Source organism: Lissotriton vulgaris, chromosome 10 (assembly GCF_964263255.1).
Source record: "Lissotriton vulgaris chromosome 10, aLisVul1.2, whole genome shotgun sequence".
Taxonomy (NCBI): Eukaryota; Metazoa; Chordata; class Amphibia; order Caudata; family Salamandridae; genus Lissotriton; species Lissotriton vulgaris.
In genome coordinates this window covers 352614661-352628880 of record NC_141698.1, presented here as the reverse complement: position 1 = coordinate 352628880, position 14220 = coordinate 352614661, and the positions used below count along the sequence as shown (strand labels likewise).

At 46.3% G+C, this 14220-nt stretch overlaps 1 protein-coding gene across 2 annotated transcripts in view; it reads right to left on the bottom strand.

Annotated features, from left to right (window-relative positions):
- Positions 1 to 14016, bottom strand: part of LOC147685239 (cathelicidin-1-like) — a 277392-nt gene extending 263376 nt beyond the window's left edge. Inside the window, exon 1 of one of the 2 annotated variants that reach the window (XM_086941141.1) lies at positions 13607 to 14016. In XM_086941141.1, coding sequence (XP_086797267.1) covers positions 13607 to 13792 — 186 coding nt within the window. In that variant the 5' untranslated portion in view covers positions 13793 to 14016. The remainder of the gene's footprint in view (positions 1 to 13606) is intronic. The other variant, XM_086941140.1, reaches the window with a different exon arrangement.
- Between the last annotated feature and the right edge of the window lie 204 nt (positions 14017 to 14220).

The following is a 14220-nucleotide window of genomic DNA, read 5'->3' as shown; positions in this document are numbered from 1 at the left end:
CAAGACAGTTGAATAAAAGCAGTTGAACAGGAAAAAAAAGTCCCTAAGTGGAAGAAGACAAGTCCTAGGGCTGATCTCCAGAGCCCACAAAGTACATACGCATATAAGTATACATATAAGTATAGACTAAGTTATATACAAGGGGTCCCAAATGCTCAAACAAAAAAAACAGCATGGCACAAACAGCCCTGAAAGTAGAATTGTTGTCTTTGTGATTAGTTGTACTGGAGCATCAGGCTGCAGAAATGGAGAGCTGATGCACAACATCATTCAAATGGTATCTGATGTTTTTATTGGTGTACTATAATAAATACATTTGGTCTTTCCATCAATCATTGACTAAGGTTGAATGTGTCATGCATTGGTCTCTTTAAAAAAAAAAAAATAACACGTGTTTTTATGACATTTTTCAACAAAATATTGCATCATTGGGACTGGTCCGGGACTGGTCCAGAATTACAAAATACCTTTAGGTGCAATGTTGTAACCGACCTTGTGTCAACATGAAGTGATATGGGTAAGATGGAAGCAGGATTGGGGACCAGTGTACTGTTTGAAGTGAAACTTTAATGATAGCTAAGCACATGTTGGCAATTGGGCTAAACCACGCAGACAGTTATAGGATTAGGGGAAGAAGAAATAGGATCCACAGAGGGTGGAGGGGTGGGCGAGCTGCAATGGTGGGGACTCAGACAGGACATAGGAGAGGGAGGTACTGAAGAAGTATGTTGTATCGCTCATGGAGGCATCTGATTGAGGAAATGGTCAAGGCGGGTATCCCATCTGGTGGAAATGGGTTGTTTAAGGATGCCTTTTGAGGCAGTTCAGTGCAGTGCCTCGCTCTCAGGCCTCTACCCCATCGATGCACAGCTCCATGACATGATGCCAGTCTAGGGGCTTGGGATATCACCAATTAAGAATAATAGCATGTTTAGCAACAAGTAATGCTAAACTTGTGAAGGGTGCCCGGACTACCACATACTTAACACGATTAAAAATGCCTAGAGTGTAGGCTTCCCAGGTCACTATGTTCCGATGTTCCGTCACCTCGCTGAGTGTGGTGTGGTTTGCCTCCTAGTAAGAAGAGAGGGTGGGAAGAGACCATTTCAGGTGCTAGAGGTCTGCTGAGGATTCCTAGCAGTGTGGGAACCCCAGATGAGCCATGGGGTAGAAATGATTAAGCTGGTGTGTCGCATGTTCTATGGAGTATATTGAATTGTACACTCTGAAACCGGGCATTACAGAAAACCATGTATGGGTATTCGAGTGCTCTGTCCCATTCATAGTTGTGAAGTGCGTGACCCATATTTGTGACTCATTTGTCCCTGAGGGAGACTAGTGGAGTCCCTGCGTGATTTCTCATGGCTCTTAGAGCCACGTGATGTCTTGATATCCCAGCCCCATGGTGCGTTAAGTCTGAATAACGGAGTGCGTGGGAGGTGTGGTGTCTATTATGGACCATTGAGTGCGAAGGGTGTACCATATCGGAGGATACTGTAGGAATTGACGCCTGGGGAGGGCAAAGTCATCTTTGAGGAATTCCATGGATAGAAGTTTGTCATCTACAAACAGGTGACCGACAGCAGTAATGGAGCAGTTATGCCAGGCTGTAAGGTCACCAGAAAAACAAGGGCCAGGAGCAAATGGGAGACCCAGCAGAGGGAAGGCCGGGCATGTGGGACCATAAGGTATGTTAGGGCAAATGTCTACCTTATGCATTTGTGTGCTATAGTTAACAATTGTGGTGGGTGTCTAAAAAGTGGGATTACCCTAGGGAGTAGAAAGTTCTGGAGATCTTAAGGGAAAGGAACCAGAGTCTGCATGGGTTTCTGTTGGGTTGTGTTCCCCCATCCACAGAGAGAGCCACTGAAGCGGAGTAGCTAGATATTAAGCCTTACCTGAAGAAGCACCCAAACTGCCCGTCTTCACAGGTAGCTGCACCTTCCGTAAGGCAATGCATTGGTGTTTGTTGTTCCATATAAGCTCTCGAAGCAGAGCATCAAGATCATGAAAAAAAGCTATGGGGACGAGCAACAGGAAAGTCAGTGAAGTAATGAAGAAGGTAGGGGAATATGATGATTTTAGTTATAGAGATACTACCCATTGGGGCTAGTGGGAGCATTTTCTAAAATTGGACCTGAGATTTCAGGGCTGTGTAGGCTTGCCGGAGGGTGTCTTTAAAGAGATCTGCGGTGATATGGTATAAACGACCCACCCTAAGTACCAAAAGGCTTCTCGCATCCATTCCAGCGTACGCCCTCCCAGTCTAACCTCAACAGGGGGCATCAGGCTCCTTAGGGGAAGACAAAAGATTTCACCCAATTGGCCTGCATGCCGGTGATGCATGCAAAGGAACTCTGCATGGTGTAAATAAGGAATAGGTCCTCATTGGTGTTCCGGACGTAGAGTAGGAGATCCTCTGTATATAGAGAAACCGCATGGTTCACGCCATTGAAAGGGATTCCCCAGGCCTCTCACTCCAACATGGAACTAGGAGGCCAGAGGCTTTATCACGAGTCTGAACAAAAGAGGTAAGAGGAGAGCATCCCTGTCTGGTGCCCCTCTCCACTGGGAATGTCTGGGAGACTAGTCGACCCAATCAAACTCAAGATTTGGGAGCAGTGTATAATAACCACGTATATGTCTGGAGGCGCTTTACCACTCCTAGTGTGGCCATAACCTGGAAGAGGTAGCCCCATTCCAGGGTGTTCAAAGCCTTTTACAGATCAAAAATAAGACATGCACCATAGCGGAATTGGCGAGAGGCCTGGTCCATCAGGTGGAAAAGGTGGCATATGTTTTAGGAGGTGCTTCGACCTGGGACAAAGCTGTCTTGATCAGGGTGACTAGGTCAGGGAGCACCTGGGCATAGCTGTCAGCAAGTATTTTCCCAAGAATTTTTAATCAGTACCCAGAACAGGGATGGGGTCATAGGACACATAAAGGGTCACATCACGGTCGGGCTTTGGTAGCGACATCAAAATGGATTCACAAAGGGGGGCGGGAGGCTTGTAGTGAGGAAGGCCTCCTCGCATAACTCGACCAGGTGAGGGGCAAGTATGGAACTGAAAGTGCTGTAATATTCTGTTTGAAATGGGGTTTCTGGTTGGCTAAGGTATACACCTAAGCCAGGCAGAACCCGCCACATCCAGAATAAGCACTGCTCACTGCCTTAGTAGCTTGGCCAGAGCAATCAGGCTTATCTTAGAGGCAATGTGTAAAGCGTTTGAAGAACACAAAGTTACACTATAAATACACCACAAAAGAGACTCCCCACAGTATTATATAAAAATACAAAGTAAAGTGCACAAAATCATAAACCAAAATACCATTGATCAGTGATTACTTTGCCAATTAGGCAATTTCCACAAACATCACGACGCATGCAACAAGAGAAAGGTTTCTAGGTTGCACATGTCATCAAAACACCATTACCGAGCATATATACTGTCACATTATATGTTACCCATTATCCTGACAATGCCAGGCATAAAAAGACATAATACTGTGAACACTGGGGGCCTCAAATGCAGCAGGCAATACATGAAGCACATAAATTATCACATTTAGCCATGCCGACAAGAATCAAGACATTTCCCCACAAGACCATCGGATGCAGCCCCTCAGCACTTTTATGGGCTACTCAGTGCACAGAGGTCCCATGTAGGTCCATGAGGCACCGTTATGTCTATTATGCCAGTTATGGTAATCTCCAGGAGTTCCCTGAACCAATGAAGTGGGGGCCTGCGTCGAGGTCTCACCCTGTCCTTGCAATGAGTTACGGGCCCCCCAGTTATGTGCAAACACAGGAGGGCACAATATGGCAAGATTTAGCAGGCAACCTCGCTGGGTCACCCGAGTGTACCAAGCAAATCATTGCCACCTTCCCCATTCCAGAGAAGGAATAGTGGTAGATTCTAGATGTGCCCCTCCAACATGGTTACAGATAGTCCCAGGAGCCTTTCCCCAAGGCTGATGTGTGATGCCACCAAACACTTCTCTGGTATGGTAAATATGTGCCCAGAGATAGCAGCATTAGAGAATATGTAGTTAACTTCCTTGCGGTGGAAGCCAGCCCAGTGTCAGCTGCACTGCCCCTACCAAGCCCCGTACCTGGGTTGGGAGGTACTCTTGAGAATGACAGCCTTGCACCGGAGCCTGCTGTGGTAGCAGGGGAGTTGCACTGCTAAGTGGCTTACAGGGGTAGGTAGGGTGGTGACCGCCACTTCAGCATTCACCAAGGTACTCTTCCCTGTGGTCTTACGTCACTGCAGATGGTTCTCTCTCACTGGAAATGCAGTGCAAGGTAACAATGAGTATACCATAGATCCAGGAGGGCCATAGGAAAAGTGCTTGACACACCCTGGGCCACAAAGTTACAAATGCACGCTGGAAAGTGTACAGGGGTCTCCTTGGACCTCTGAAGAACCCTCACAAGCACAAGGGGACGGGAGGCAAGCCCACAAGCCCCTAGAGAACACTAGGGGCACCAAATCAGGGTACTGGCAGGCAGACCAGCACAAGGATCCTTATAGCCAAGTGTCAATCCTTCTCTCAGCCCAGCAGATCAGCTCTACAAAGCAGTTAAGTCCACTGACATTTCCTCCTGGCAAGGTGCAGCATGTAGAGCCAGCAGCTTTTGGTTACAAGTGGCTTACAGGGATAGGTAGGTTGGTGCCCGCCATTTCAGCATTCACCAAAGTACTCTTCCCTGTGGTCTTCCGTCACTGCAGATGGTTCTCTCACTGTAAATGCAGTGCAAGGTAACAATGAGTATACCATAGATCCAGGGGGACCAAAGGAAAAGCGTTTGACACACCCTGGGCCACGAAGTTACAAATGCACGCTGGAAAGTGTACAGGAGTCTCCTTGGACCTCCGAAGACCCCTCACAAGCACAAGGGGACGGGAGACAAGCCCACAGGCCCCTAGAGAACACTAGGGGTACCAAAGCAGGGTACTGGCAGGCAGACCAGCACAAGGATCCTTATAGCCAAGTGTCAGTCCTTCTCTCAGCCCAGCAGATCAGCTCTACAAAGCAGTTAAGTCCACTGACATTTCCTCCTGGCAAGGTGCAGCATGTAGAGCCAGCAGCTTCTGGTTACAAGTCCCATGCAGTGTCTAAAGATGTGGGTTCAGAGCCCCTGTACTTATACTCAAATTTCCTTTAATGAAAAGGAGACTTCAAAAGAAAGCTTAGAAGTGCACAACACTCCCTTTAAACTTAACTCTGGCTCCAGATGCACAGCAAGGGTTAAACAAATCATTTGTGTGAGGTCAGGACACTGCTTATACAAATTGTAAGTGCAATCTGACTCCCTCTCTACCAGCCCAGAAAGATCATTCAGTATGCAGTTCAATCCAGCAAAACCCAACCTTCCCTGTGTGATGTCTGGAAAGTACGCACAAAGTGTAGCTGTCACTCTGCCCTAGTTGTGAAATGTAGTCAGGCTGCAAAGCACAGAGTTATAAGAACACAGAAATGCTCACTTTCTAAAAGTGGCATTTCTACAATAGTAATGAAAGCTCCACCTACACCAATAAGCAGGATGTATCACCACTATTCCAAACATGGCAGTGCTACTCCTTTCAGATCAGGAATTACCATTTAAGAACCTTTGAGGGAATTCGCAATGTAAGCCTATAAGAGGAGGAGGCCGCACAGCAGTGAGAAACCAAATAGGCTGTTTGTCACTCCCAGGACATGTCACACAATAAAGGCACATGTCCTGCAATTTACCTACACGTCACACTGCCCATAGGGTTACAATGGGCCTATCTTAGGGGCGACATATGTAGAAAAAGGGGAGTTTCAGGCTCAGCAAATAACTTTAAATGCCAAGTCAGTGTGGCAGTAAACTGCACACGGAAGCCTTACTGTGGCAGTCCTGAGGCAGGTTTGAAAGGTTACTTATGTGGGTGACGCAAGCAGCGCTGCAAGCCCATTAGGAGCAATTAATTTACAGGCAATCATATACCCACTGTACAAGGTACTTACAGGTAAATTAAATATGCCAAACAGGCGTAAATCAATCATACCATGTTTAAAGGAGAGAGAGCACATGCACTTTAGCACTGGTTGACACCTTTCTTCAATGGAATCGGTAGGGGCACAAAAGGTGTGGTGGTGTGTTGCACTGGTGCGACCCCATGCTGGTGGGCTGAGTGCGAGGCCCTGGGCAGCTACCCACACTGCCCATGCCTAGCGATGCCCTGCCCGCTATAATCCACAGTGTGCCTGTTTTGTGTACCCGTTAGATTTGGGGATCTCTAGTTGGCACAGGTAGGTACTTGTGACAAATAGGGACCCTTGCCTCTAGTCAGGGTAAGGGGGATACACTCCTGAAATTACCTCTGCTCACCCCCTTGGTAGCATGGCACGAGCAGACAGGCTTATCTTAGAGGAAGTGTGTGAAGCATTTGTGAACACATACAGTGATCCAGTGACAAACAACAGATGGGCACCACACAGTTGTATATTGAAAATAAGTATTCTTTATATAGATTTAACACAAGACCACAAATAACAAAAATCCACAATACTGTACTTAAAATGGTAGGATTAACTTAGTTCTCTTTAGATCTTAAAATGTGACACTTTGAGTCAATGTACCTTAAGATGCGACACGCAAGGCAACCAAATTGTTGCAAGACAGGTGATGTAGTAGTCCCTGGCATGCAAGGATGGTGATGTGTTGAAGATCTGATGCAGAGAAACAAAGATGGCGTCTTCTTGATGCGGCACGCTTCTCCGATGTGGGGAGATGTCTTGACTCGATCCGTCAGCTGCAGCGGCGACACCCTTGTTCAGAGATTCAACAACAGCGGTTTGGCGGCGACACTCTTCTCCCGCGATGCGAGACGCTTCCGCTCGATGCGACAGCTGCAGCCGCGACACCCTTGTTCAGAGATGCGATGACAGCGGCTCCGCCTGTGGCACGCTTCTCCTTGGATGAGAGGCGCTTCTGCAGTGCAATGCATCAGCTACAGCAGCGACATCCTTGTTCAGAAATGCTGCAGCTGCGACGGCAACACGCTTTTTCGATGTTGTGAGACGTTTCTTGTGATGCGGTGCAATGCATCAGCTACAGCGGCAACACCCTTGTACAGAAATGCGACGGCAGCGGCTGCGGCATGCTTTTTCTTTGTGAGACACGCTTCCAACTCCTTGGGACACACAGTCCCTAAGAAGACCCAAAACAGCAGCAGGCACTTCCAAAGAACTCTTGGGCAGCTGGTGGTTAAAGTCTGTTATAGATGAGACTTCAGCAGGAGGCAAGCTCTTCTCCCAAGCCCTTGGAGATCATTACAATTTGATGAAAGTACACAACGTCTCTTTCTCTTTTCTTTGGTAGTCAGGCAACCACTACACGCCAATCCCCCAAGCAGCACTTCAGCTTAGGGATAGTCTCTCCTCAGTTTCTTCTGGTTCCTCTCCTAAGCAAAGGTTTCTTCTTGTTGTCCAAAAGTGATCTAAATTCTTGGGATCAGGGTCCCAATATTTATACCCCAAAATCCTTTGAGGGCAGAGGGGCATTTGCCTAGTCCATACCAGTTCTGGTCATTCCAGGAACACTATGTTGACATGACTCCTTCTTTCCTTTCACAGTGCAGGGCAGAGACATCAGACACACCACAGGAGGTGGAGCCAGCATTGTGGAGGGAAGGCACAGTCCTATTCAGGTCCCAGGTGCAACTCCTCCCTCCCATCTAGATGCAGATCTCTATTCACCACTGGGCTGACTCACCCTGTCTCCTGAAATCCCCCAGCCCCTGTCACAAACTCCAGATAAGGAATACACAACCTAGCAGAGGCAGGATTGGATAGTTAGACAAGAAAATACCTACGTTCTAAAAGTGGTATTTTCAAACACAGAATGTTAAAAGCAACTTCACTAAAAATGTATTTTATCATTCTGAGTTCAGGCTTTCTAAACTCGAATTTCTACCATGTTCCCTGAGTCAGTTAGGATTATAAAATGTAATAATCTACCTGCCCATTCTGGCCTATGGAGAACAGGTAGCCTTGTAATAGTAAAAAACAAAAATGGCTGTAATTCACTATTAGGACATGCCACACACATCATGGCTTGTCCCACCTTACTTACAATGCACCCTGCCCTTGGGCCTACCATAGGGGTGTCTGATATGAAGAAAAGGGAAGGTTTAGGGACTGGCAAGTGGGTGCACATGCTCAGTCAACAAGGCATTACCGGACTGCACACAGGATCTGCAATGGCAGGCCTTAGACACACTTTTATGGGCTGCTTCCGTGGGTGGCACAACCAGTGCTGCAAGCCCACCAGCAGCATTTGATTTACAAGCCCTGGGCACTCCTTGTGCACTGTACTAGGGTCTGACAGGTAAGCCAAACCAGCCAATCATGCAATCACTAATTCATACATTAATTTACAATAGGGAGCACTTGCACTGGAGCACTGGACAGCAGTGGCAAGGTGCCTAAAGCATCTAAACACCAGCAAAAACACATGAGGCAACAGCAAAAATGGAAGGGGGAGACCCAAACCAAGGTGCCAGGTCTAAGTGCCAGTGTTTGGAAAAGTGTAGCCCACAAAGCATCTTGCTCAGTATTACGGGCTTATATGCGGCCCAGTAGAACCCTGAAGCCATCAAGATGGCCAGTCTTGCATTTGTCTCCTATTATGGAAAATTAATTACTGCATGAGAAACTTTCTGACTACACTAAAGGGTAGTAAGCTACTTGAAAATAAAAATATTACTTAATATGCTAATGTGCTCAGACGCCAAGGCTCAGGAATGTTTTATTTTACATTTCCTTCAGCCCATCTATGTGCATAGTTGGCAAGCAGCAGATAACATGTGAGACCTCTTTAATATGTTCTCCTCTTTCAGCCACATACCTTTGCATTCTGGAATTTGGAGCTTTGTTCGTACTATTCTAAGTATAGGTTTAAAATACTAGTAGGACAAATGCTGCTGTACAAAAAAACAGGACTGGGTAGAGGTGTCACGCAGGACATAGGCACTCGTACTGCAACGTATGCGTGTGTGGACTTGTATATGAGCTGTCCGTGTATGCCTGCCCAATGTAAACCGCCTACGGGCGGTTTACATCTACCCACAATAGATTGTGACCCGCAAAACAAATCTCTCAGAAGCTTTTGGAAAGAAAGCTGAAAATTTCATAATTTGTATTCCAAAACATTAGATATGAAAAGTTGATCTGGCCTTGCTGCTGCTAAAAACACACTTGTTCCTCACATCACCCTGTGTTCACCTACTAAACATCGGTGTGCGCGCCTTGTTGTCCATCGCCATGTACACCATAGAACATGACCCTGTGAGCCCTGATGCTTTGCGTCCTGTTCCCTAATAATGCATAGAATCTTGTTCTCCTGAACTGCACATCGCTCATTTCTCTTCAGATGCACAGTGTACGTCTCACCCAATGTATCCCTAAGTGTAATACACAGTTCTTCTCTGAAGAGAATTACTGGTGAAATCCAACGAAGTTATCCAGGTCCATGAGGAATGTGCTGCTCCATTCCAGGTTTTTCTTTTAATTCTGGGAGTTTTAATCTTATTTATTCCATTAGAAAACAGGACTACAAGTCCCAGAATGCAAAGAAAAACCCTGGACTGAAGCAGCATTAATATTATTAATTACATTTATAACGGTCACAGCTACCCTAAACAGGGTTTCTCGGCGCAAGCAAGTCAAACTACTGCAAACCGAGCACACGGATAACTAATCACTGAGAAAAAAGCCAGGTCTTAAGATCTCGACGAAACTTAAGGTAGAAAGATTCCTGTTTCATCGAACAGTGAAGGGCATTCCATAATCTAGGACCAAGGAATGCGAAGGACCGGCCTCCCATTCTAGATAATTGGCAACTAGGTGTTACAAAGTTGCCCTGAGTAGCCGACTGTAGAGACCGGGAAGGGACGTAAGGATGAACAAGTTCCTGAAGATAAGAAGGCGCCGACCCTTGTTTGATTTTAAAGATCAGGCACAAGGTCTTGAATTTGATGCGGCTCTCAATGCGGAGCCAATGTAAACCCCGAAGCATGGAAGAGATGGATGATCTCCTAGGGATATGGCATAGGAGACGAGCTGTGGAATTCTGGACCACCTGGAGTTTCCTCAACACCTCCCTGCTTCCACTAGGTACAGAACGTTTCCGTAGTCCAAGCGAGAGGTGACAAGTGCCTGGACTACCGTTCTTTTCGTGGAGTCTGGGAGCATTCAGATGATCTTCCGCAACCATCTTAGAATGGTAAAGCAGGAGGAGGCAACACTAACCACCTGTTGCCGCATTGAGAGGTTACTATCAATGATAACTCCCAGGTTCCGCACTTGAGTAACTGGTTGATGAAGAGTGCCCATTTCCAGTGGCCAGTGTTGTGGCCCCCACAAGTGCTTGTGTTTATCTAAAATGACAACCTCGGTCTTATCACCGTTTAACTTCAATAGATTGTCACACATCCATTCTAACACCCTCTGTATTCCCACCTGAAGGGAGGAAGGCGATCCTTCCTTAGTGGAGGACAGGGAAAAAATGATTTGCGTGTCATCGGCGTATGAGTAAAGGGACAGACCTGCATCCTCCACGGTAGATGCCAGGGGTCTCACGCAGATGTTAAAGAGCACAGGGCTCAGGGTTAACCCCTGGGGAACTCCATATGCGGATGACCTAATTGTAGATGAAGAGTTGGAGGAAAAGACCTGGAATGTACGGTCACTGAGAAAAGAGGACAGCCAAGTTAAGGTGGACCCTACTACTCCTGCTGACTGGAGAGACTTCAAAGGATGGCATGTGACACAGTGTCAAATGCGGCGCTCAGATCTAATAGAATGAGCGCTGTAGTCTCCCCTTTATCCAGACAGGAGCGCAACTTCTCAGTGACCCCCAACAAAGTGGTTTCTGTTGAGAAATGAGTTCTGAATCCAGATTGGGATGGATGAAAGAATCCCAAGCTTTCCACATGATCTGAAAGCTGGCGGTTAACCTGTTTTTCCAAAACTTTGGAAAGAGCTGGCAGCAGTGAAATTGGGCGAAAGTTTAACATAATTGTCAGGTCCGCTCCAGGCTTTTTCAACAGAGGAGCCACCATTGCTCACTTCCATTCTAGGGGAACACATGATTCACATAGAGATGCATTCAGGAGTGCTTTAAGGACTCCAAGTGCCACTGGAGAAAGCTGTTGAAGAATGTTAGCCAGAAGAGGATCTAGGGGGGAACCAGATTTTACCCTGGCTAGGCAATCAAATAAAGAAACATCATTGTGGATATCTTAGCAGCTGGAGAATGATAGCTTCCACATATCATATCAGGCAGAGGATTCACTATATTCACAGAATTAGGTGTCTTTAGTGAGCTGTATATCGTCTCAACCTTAGTAATGAAATATTGTGCAATATCATTGCATCGAGTGTCATCCAGCGCAGGTGGCATAGGTACAGTCTTTGAACCTGCTAACTTCTTCACCATGGAAATTAAAGCCCGTGGTCGATTCATTGAATTAGTGATAGTATTCAAGACTAAAGAGATTTTAGCTATCTTACAGGCCAGGTGGTATTTGTTTAAAACGGCTTTATAATCAGACTTGCCGCTAAGGGAATAGGTCTAACGCCATCTTCTTTCTAAGTGTTTGCACTTTGATTTCATGGCTTTTAGTTCATTATTCAACCATGGGGCCGGAGGATGGTGGCTAGAACTGTGCTTAGATACCAGGAGCAGACAGGCATCAATGGACGCAGCTAACCACTTGGATACCGCAAGATTCAGGGAGCAACAGGGTAAAGTAATATCCGGAGGATTCTCCATTAAAAGGTAGTTAAGGGAATCAACATTTAGATTCTTCCAAGGTCTTCTACTGACTAAGTCATCACTTCCCGGCGTAGTATCCCCTGGGGTGATTAATTTAAATCTGATGGCATAATGGTCCGTCCACTCCAGGGGAAGCGCAGGTAAACTGCAATCCCACGCCAGATTGGACAAAATGGGATCCAACAGATGACCCGCTTGATGAGTGGGTCCCTGGTTAAATAACAGCAAATTGAGGGCTTCAAGATCAGATAGAAGCAATGAGCTCCCTGTGTCCAGGGGGTCCTCTAAATGAAGATTGAGGTCCCCAGAATGGTGAAGTTGGCAGCCTTCATAACAAACGGGTCGACTAAATCAGGGAGTATAGTCAACCAATTCTTAGAATTCCCCCGGGGGCGATAAATAAGCATACCAGATAAGAGTCATGTGGGGAGAGACAGCAAGTTTAAACATAGCAGCTACACAATCAGGGAAGGCTTTTAGGTTCAAGTTGACAGGAGTAAATATCTCTAAATATTATTGCAATCCCACCTTCTCTCTTGATTCCTCTGTCACTTCTAGAAATGCCGTAGCCAGGGGGAGGGGCACTGGCAACATCTGGGCCAGAACTGGCATGAAGCCAGGTTTCCGTCAGGAACACGGCTGCGGGCGTCTTTGCAATCAAAAAAGTCAAATATATGTGCTTTAGGGGAGCAAGGGAGCGACAATTAATACTCCAAAAATGAAGGTGTTTGCCTGTCGTTGGCATTTCATGGCAGTTCTGCTAATACTACTGTGGTGAACATACACCGCTAATGCACCCTGTGCCTGCTTCACTGTTGTATGTGTGGCTGCTTGTCTGTGTCCATTGATGCCTGCATGTTTTCATTAGGCGTGCTTGACTGTATGTCTGCTAGAGACTGTGAAATTGAGTGCCCCTAGGCGTGTTGCTCTGTGTGCATAATCTATGCATGCATGTGTCAGACCTGCCAATAAATGAACGATTTTCACCATCTGAGGGGAAGGTGGAGTCTTGAACGAGCAGGGCTTGGGGACGCAGTGCAAATCACACGGGCTCAGCCACTCTAAATTCACCGCCTCCCTCCGACAACAAACAAAACAAAGCATTCCGAGGCCGCTGTCGCCAATTTGCATCGGAAGTTTCACACCTCCTAACGGAAAGGCTGTGTAGTTGATTGTGTGTTCACCCTGTGGTATATTGTCTCTTTTACACTTTTACTCTTTCTTTTCTCTGTTTGTATCTCTTATGTAACTCATGTTATTCAAAGTCCTTATGTAACGCAACTTACTTTGTAAAGCGCTCTGACACCTTCGGGTAATGTTCGCGCTATATAAAATCGCATTAAATACAATAAAAATAAAACTTAGGGTGACGGTGTATGATGAAAGCCGACATCTTCTGGCACACGGTGGCAACGTGCGAGTTGTAAAGTCTGCTGTATATATTGAAACAACTGCTTTCAACATGCACTTGGAACTACGTCACAACCTGTTTTAACCCTCCGAGCAAATATAAACTGACACACCACTGCGTGCGCTCTTGCTACGATCCGCGTTTAGTTCGAGCCAAATTCTGAGGTTTAGGCGAGTGCATGAAATTTTCACAAAACAAAGCGTTCGTTTGCATATTTTTAATAAATATGTATTGGCTTGAGATTCATATTTGAACATAATCGTTCCCTTTTCTGCTATGTTAGGCAATCAGAGGAAAAAAAAGCCACCTGGCCGCCCCTATGATTTCGTAGCCGATGCACTAGTAGTTAATAGCCTTTATTGAATTTAGTAAATAGTACCTACCAGACTGCCGTCCGGTTCAGACTTGAAGAGTTTGAAATAAGCCACGCCGGGCTCTCGGTTGTAGATTTCGATAGCCTTGGCTATGATTAAGGCATCTCGGCCACTTGCCGGATTCTTCTGGAGAGAAGCCGAGGTGGCTACCGAAGTCCCGCCAAGGACCAGTGCGAGTATGAGACAAAACTCCATGCTGGTGACTGCAGCGAGATACGCAGCTGGACTTGATATGCTCCTCTGCTGTGCAGAAAGCCCCTTATATAGCCAGCTGTTTCAGCTCACCTTGGAATGTTCCCGAAGGCTCACGTCAAAGACCACGTGCCATTCAGAAAATCGAGTGTTAACGTGTTTAAAATACTTCGAATTAAGACGTGGGCAGGAGAGAGCATGTCAAGCAGGTGCCCTACGGGGAATGCACAGTTTTGTTTTTCTTGATTTAAAATTTGATTTTTTTTGCGAAGTTGGATGTTTTGGAAAAAAGAAGCAGTTACGTAGTGTTGGAACAGTTTCACGCAGCGTACTTGTAGCCAGCTGTTTGTTGAAGAAAAATACGTTTTGCGAGGCCTGCAGTCGATTTTCTGGTTCACCGGGTGAAGAAACAGATCTGTTGTGCAGGACAC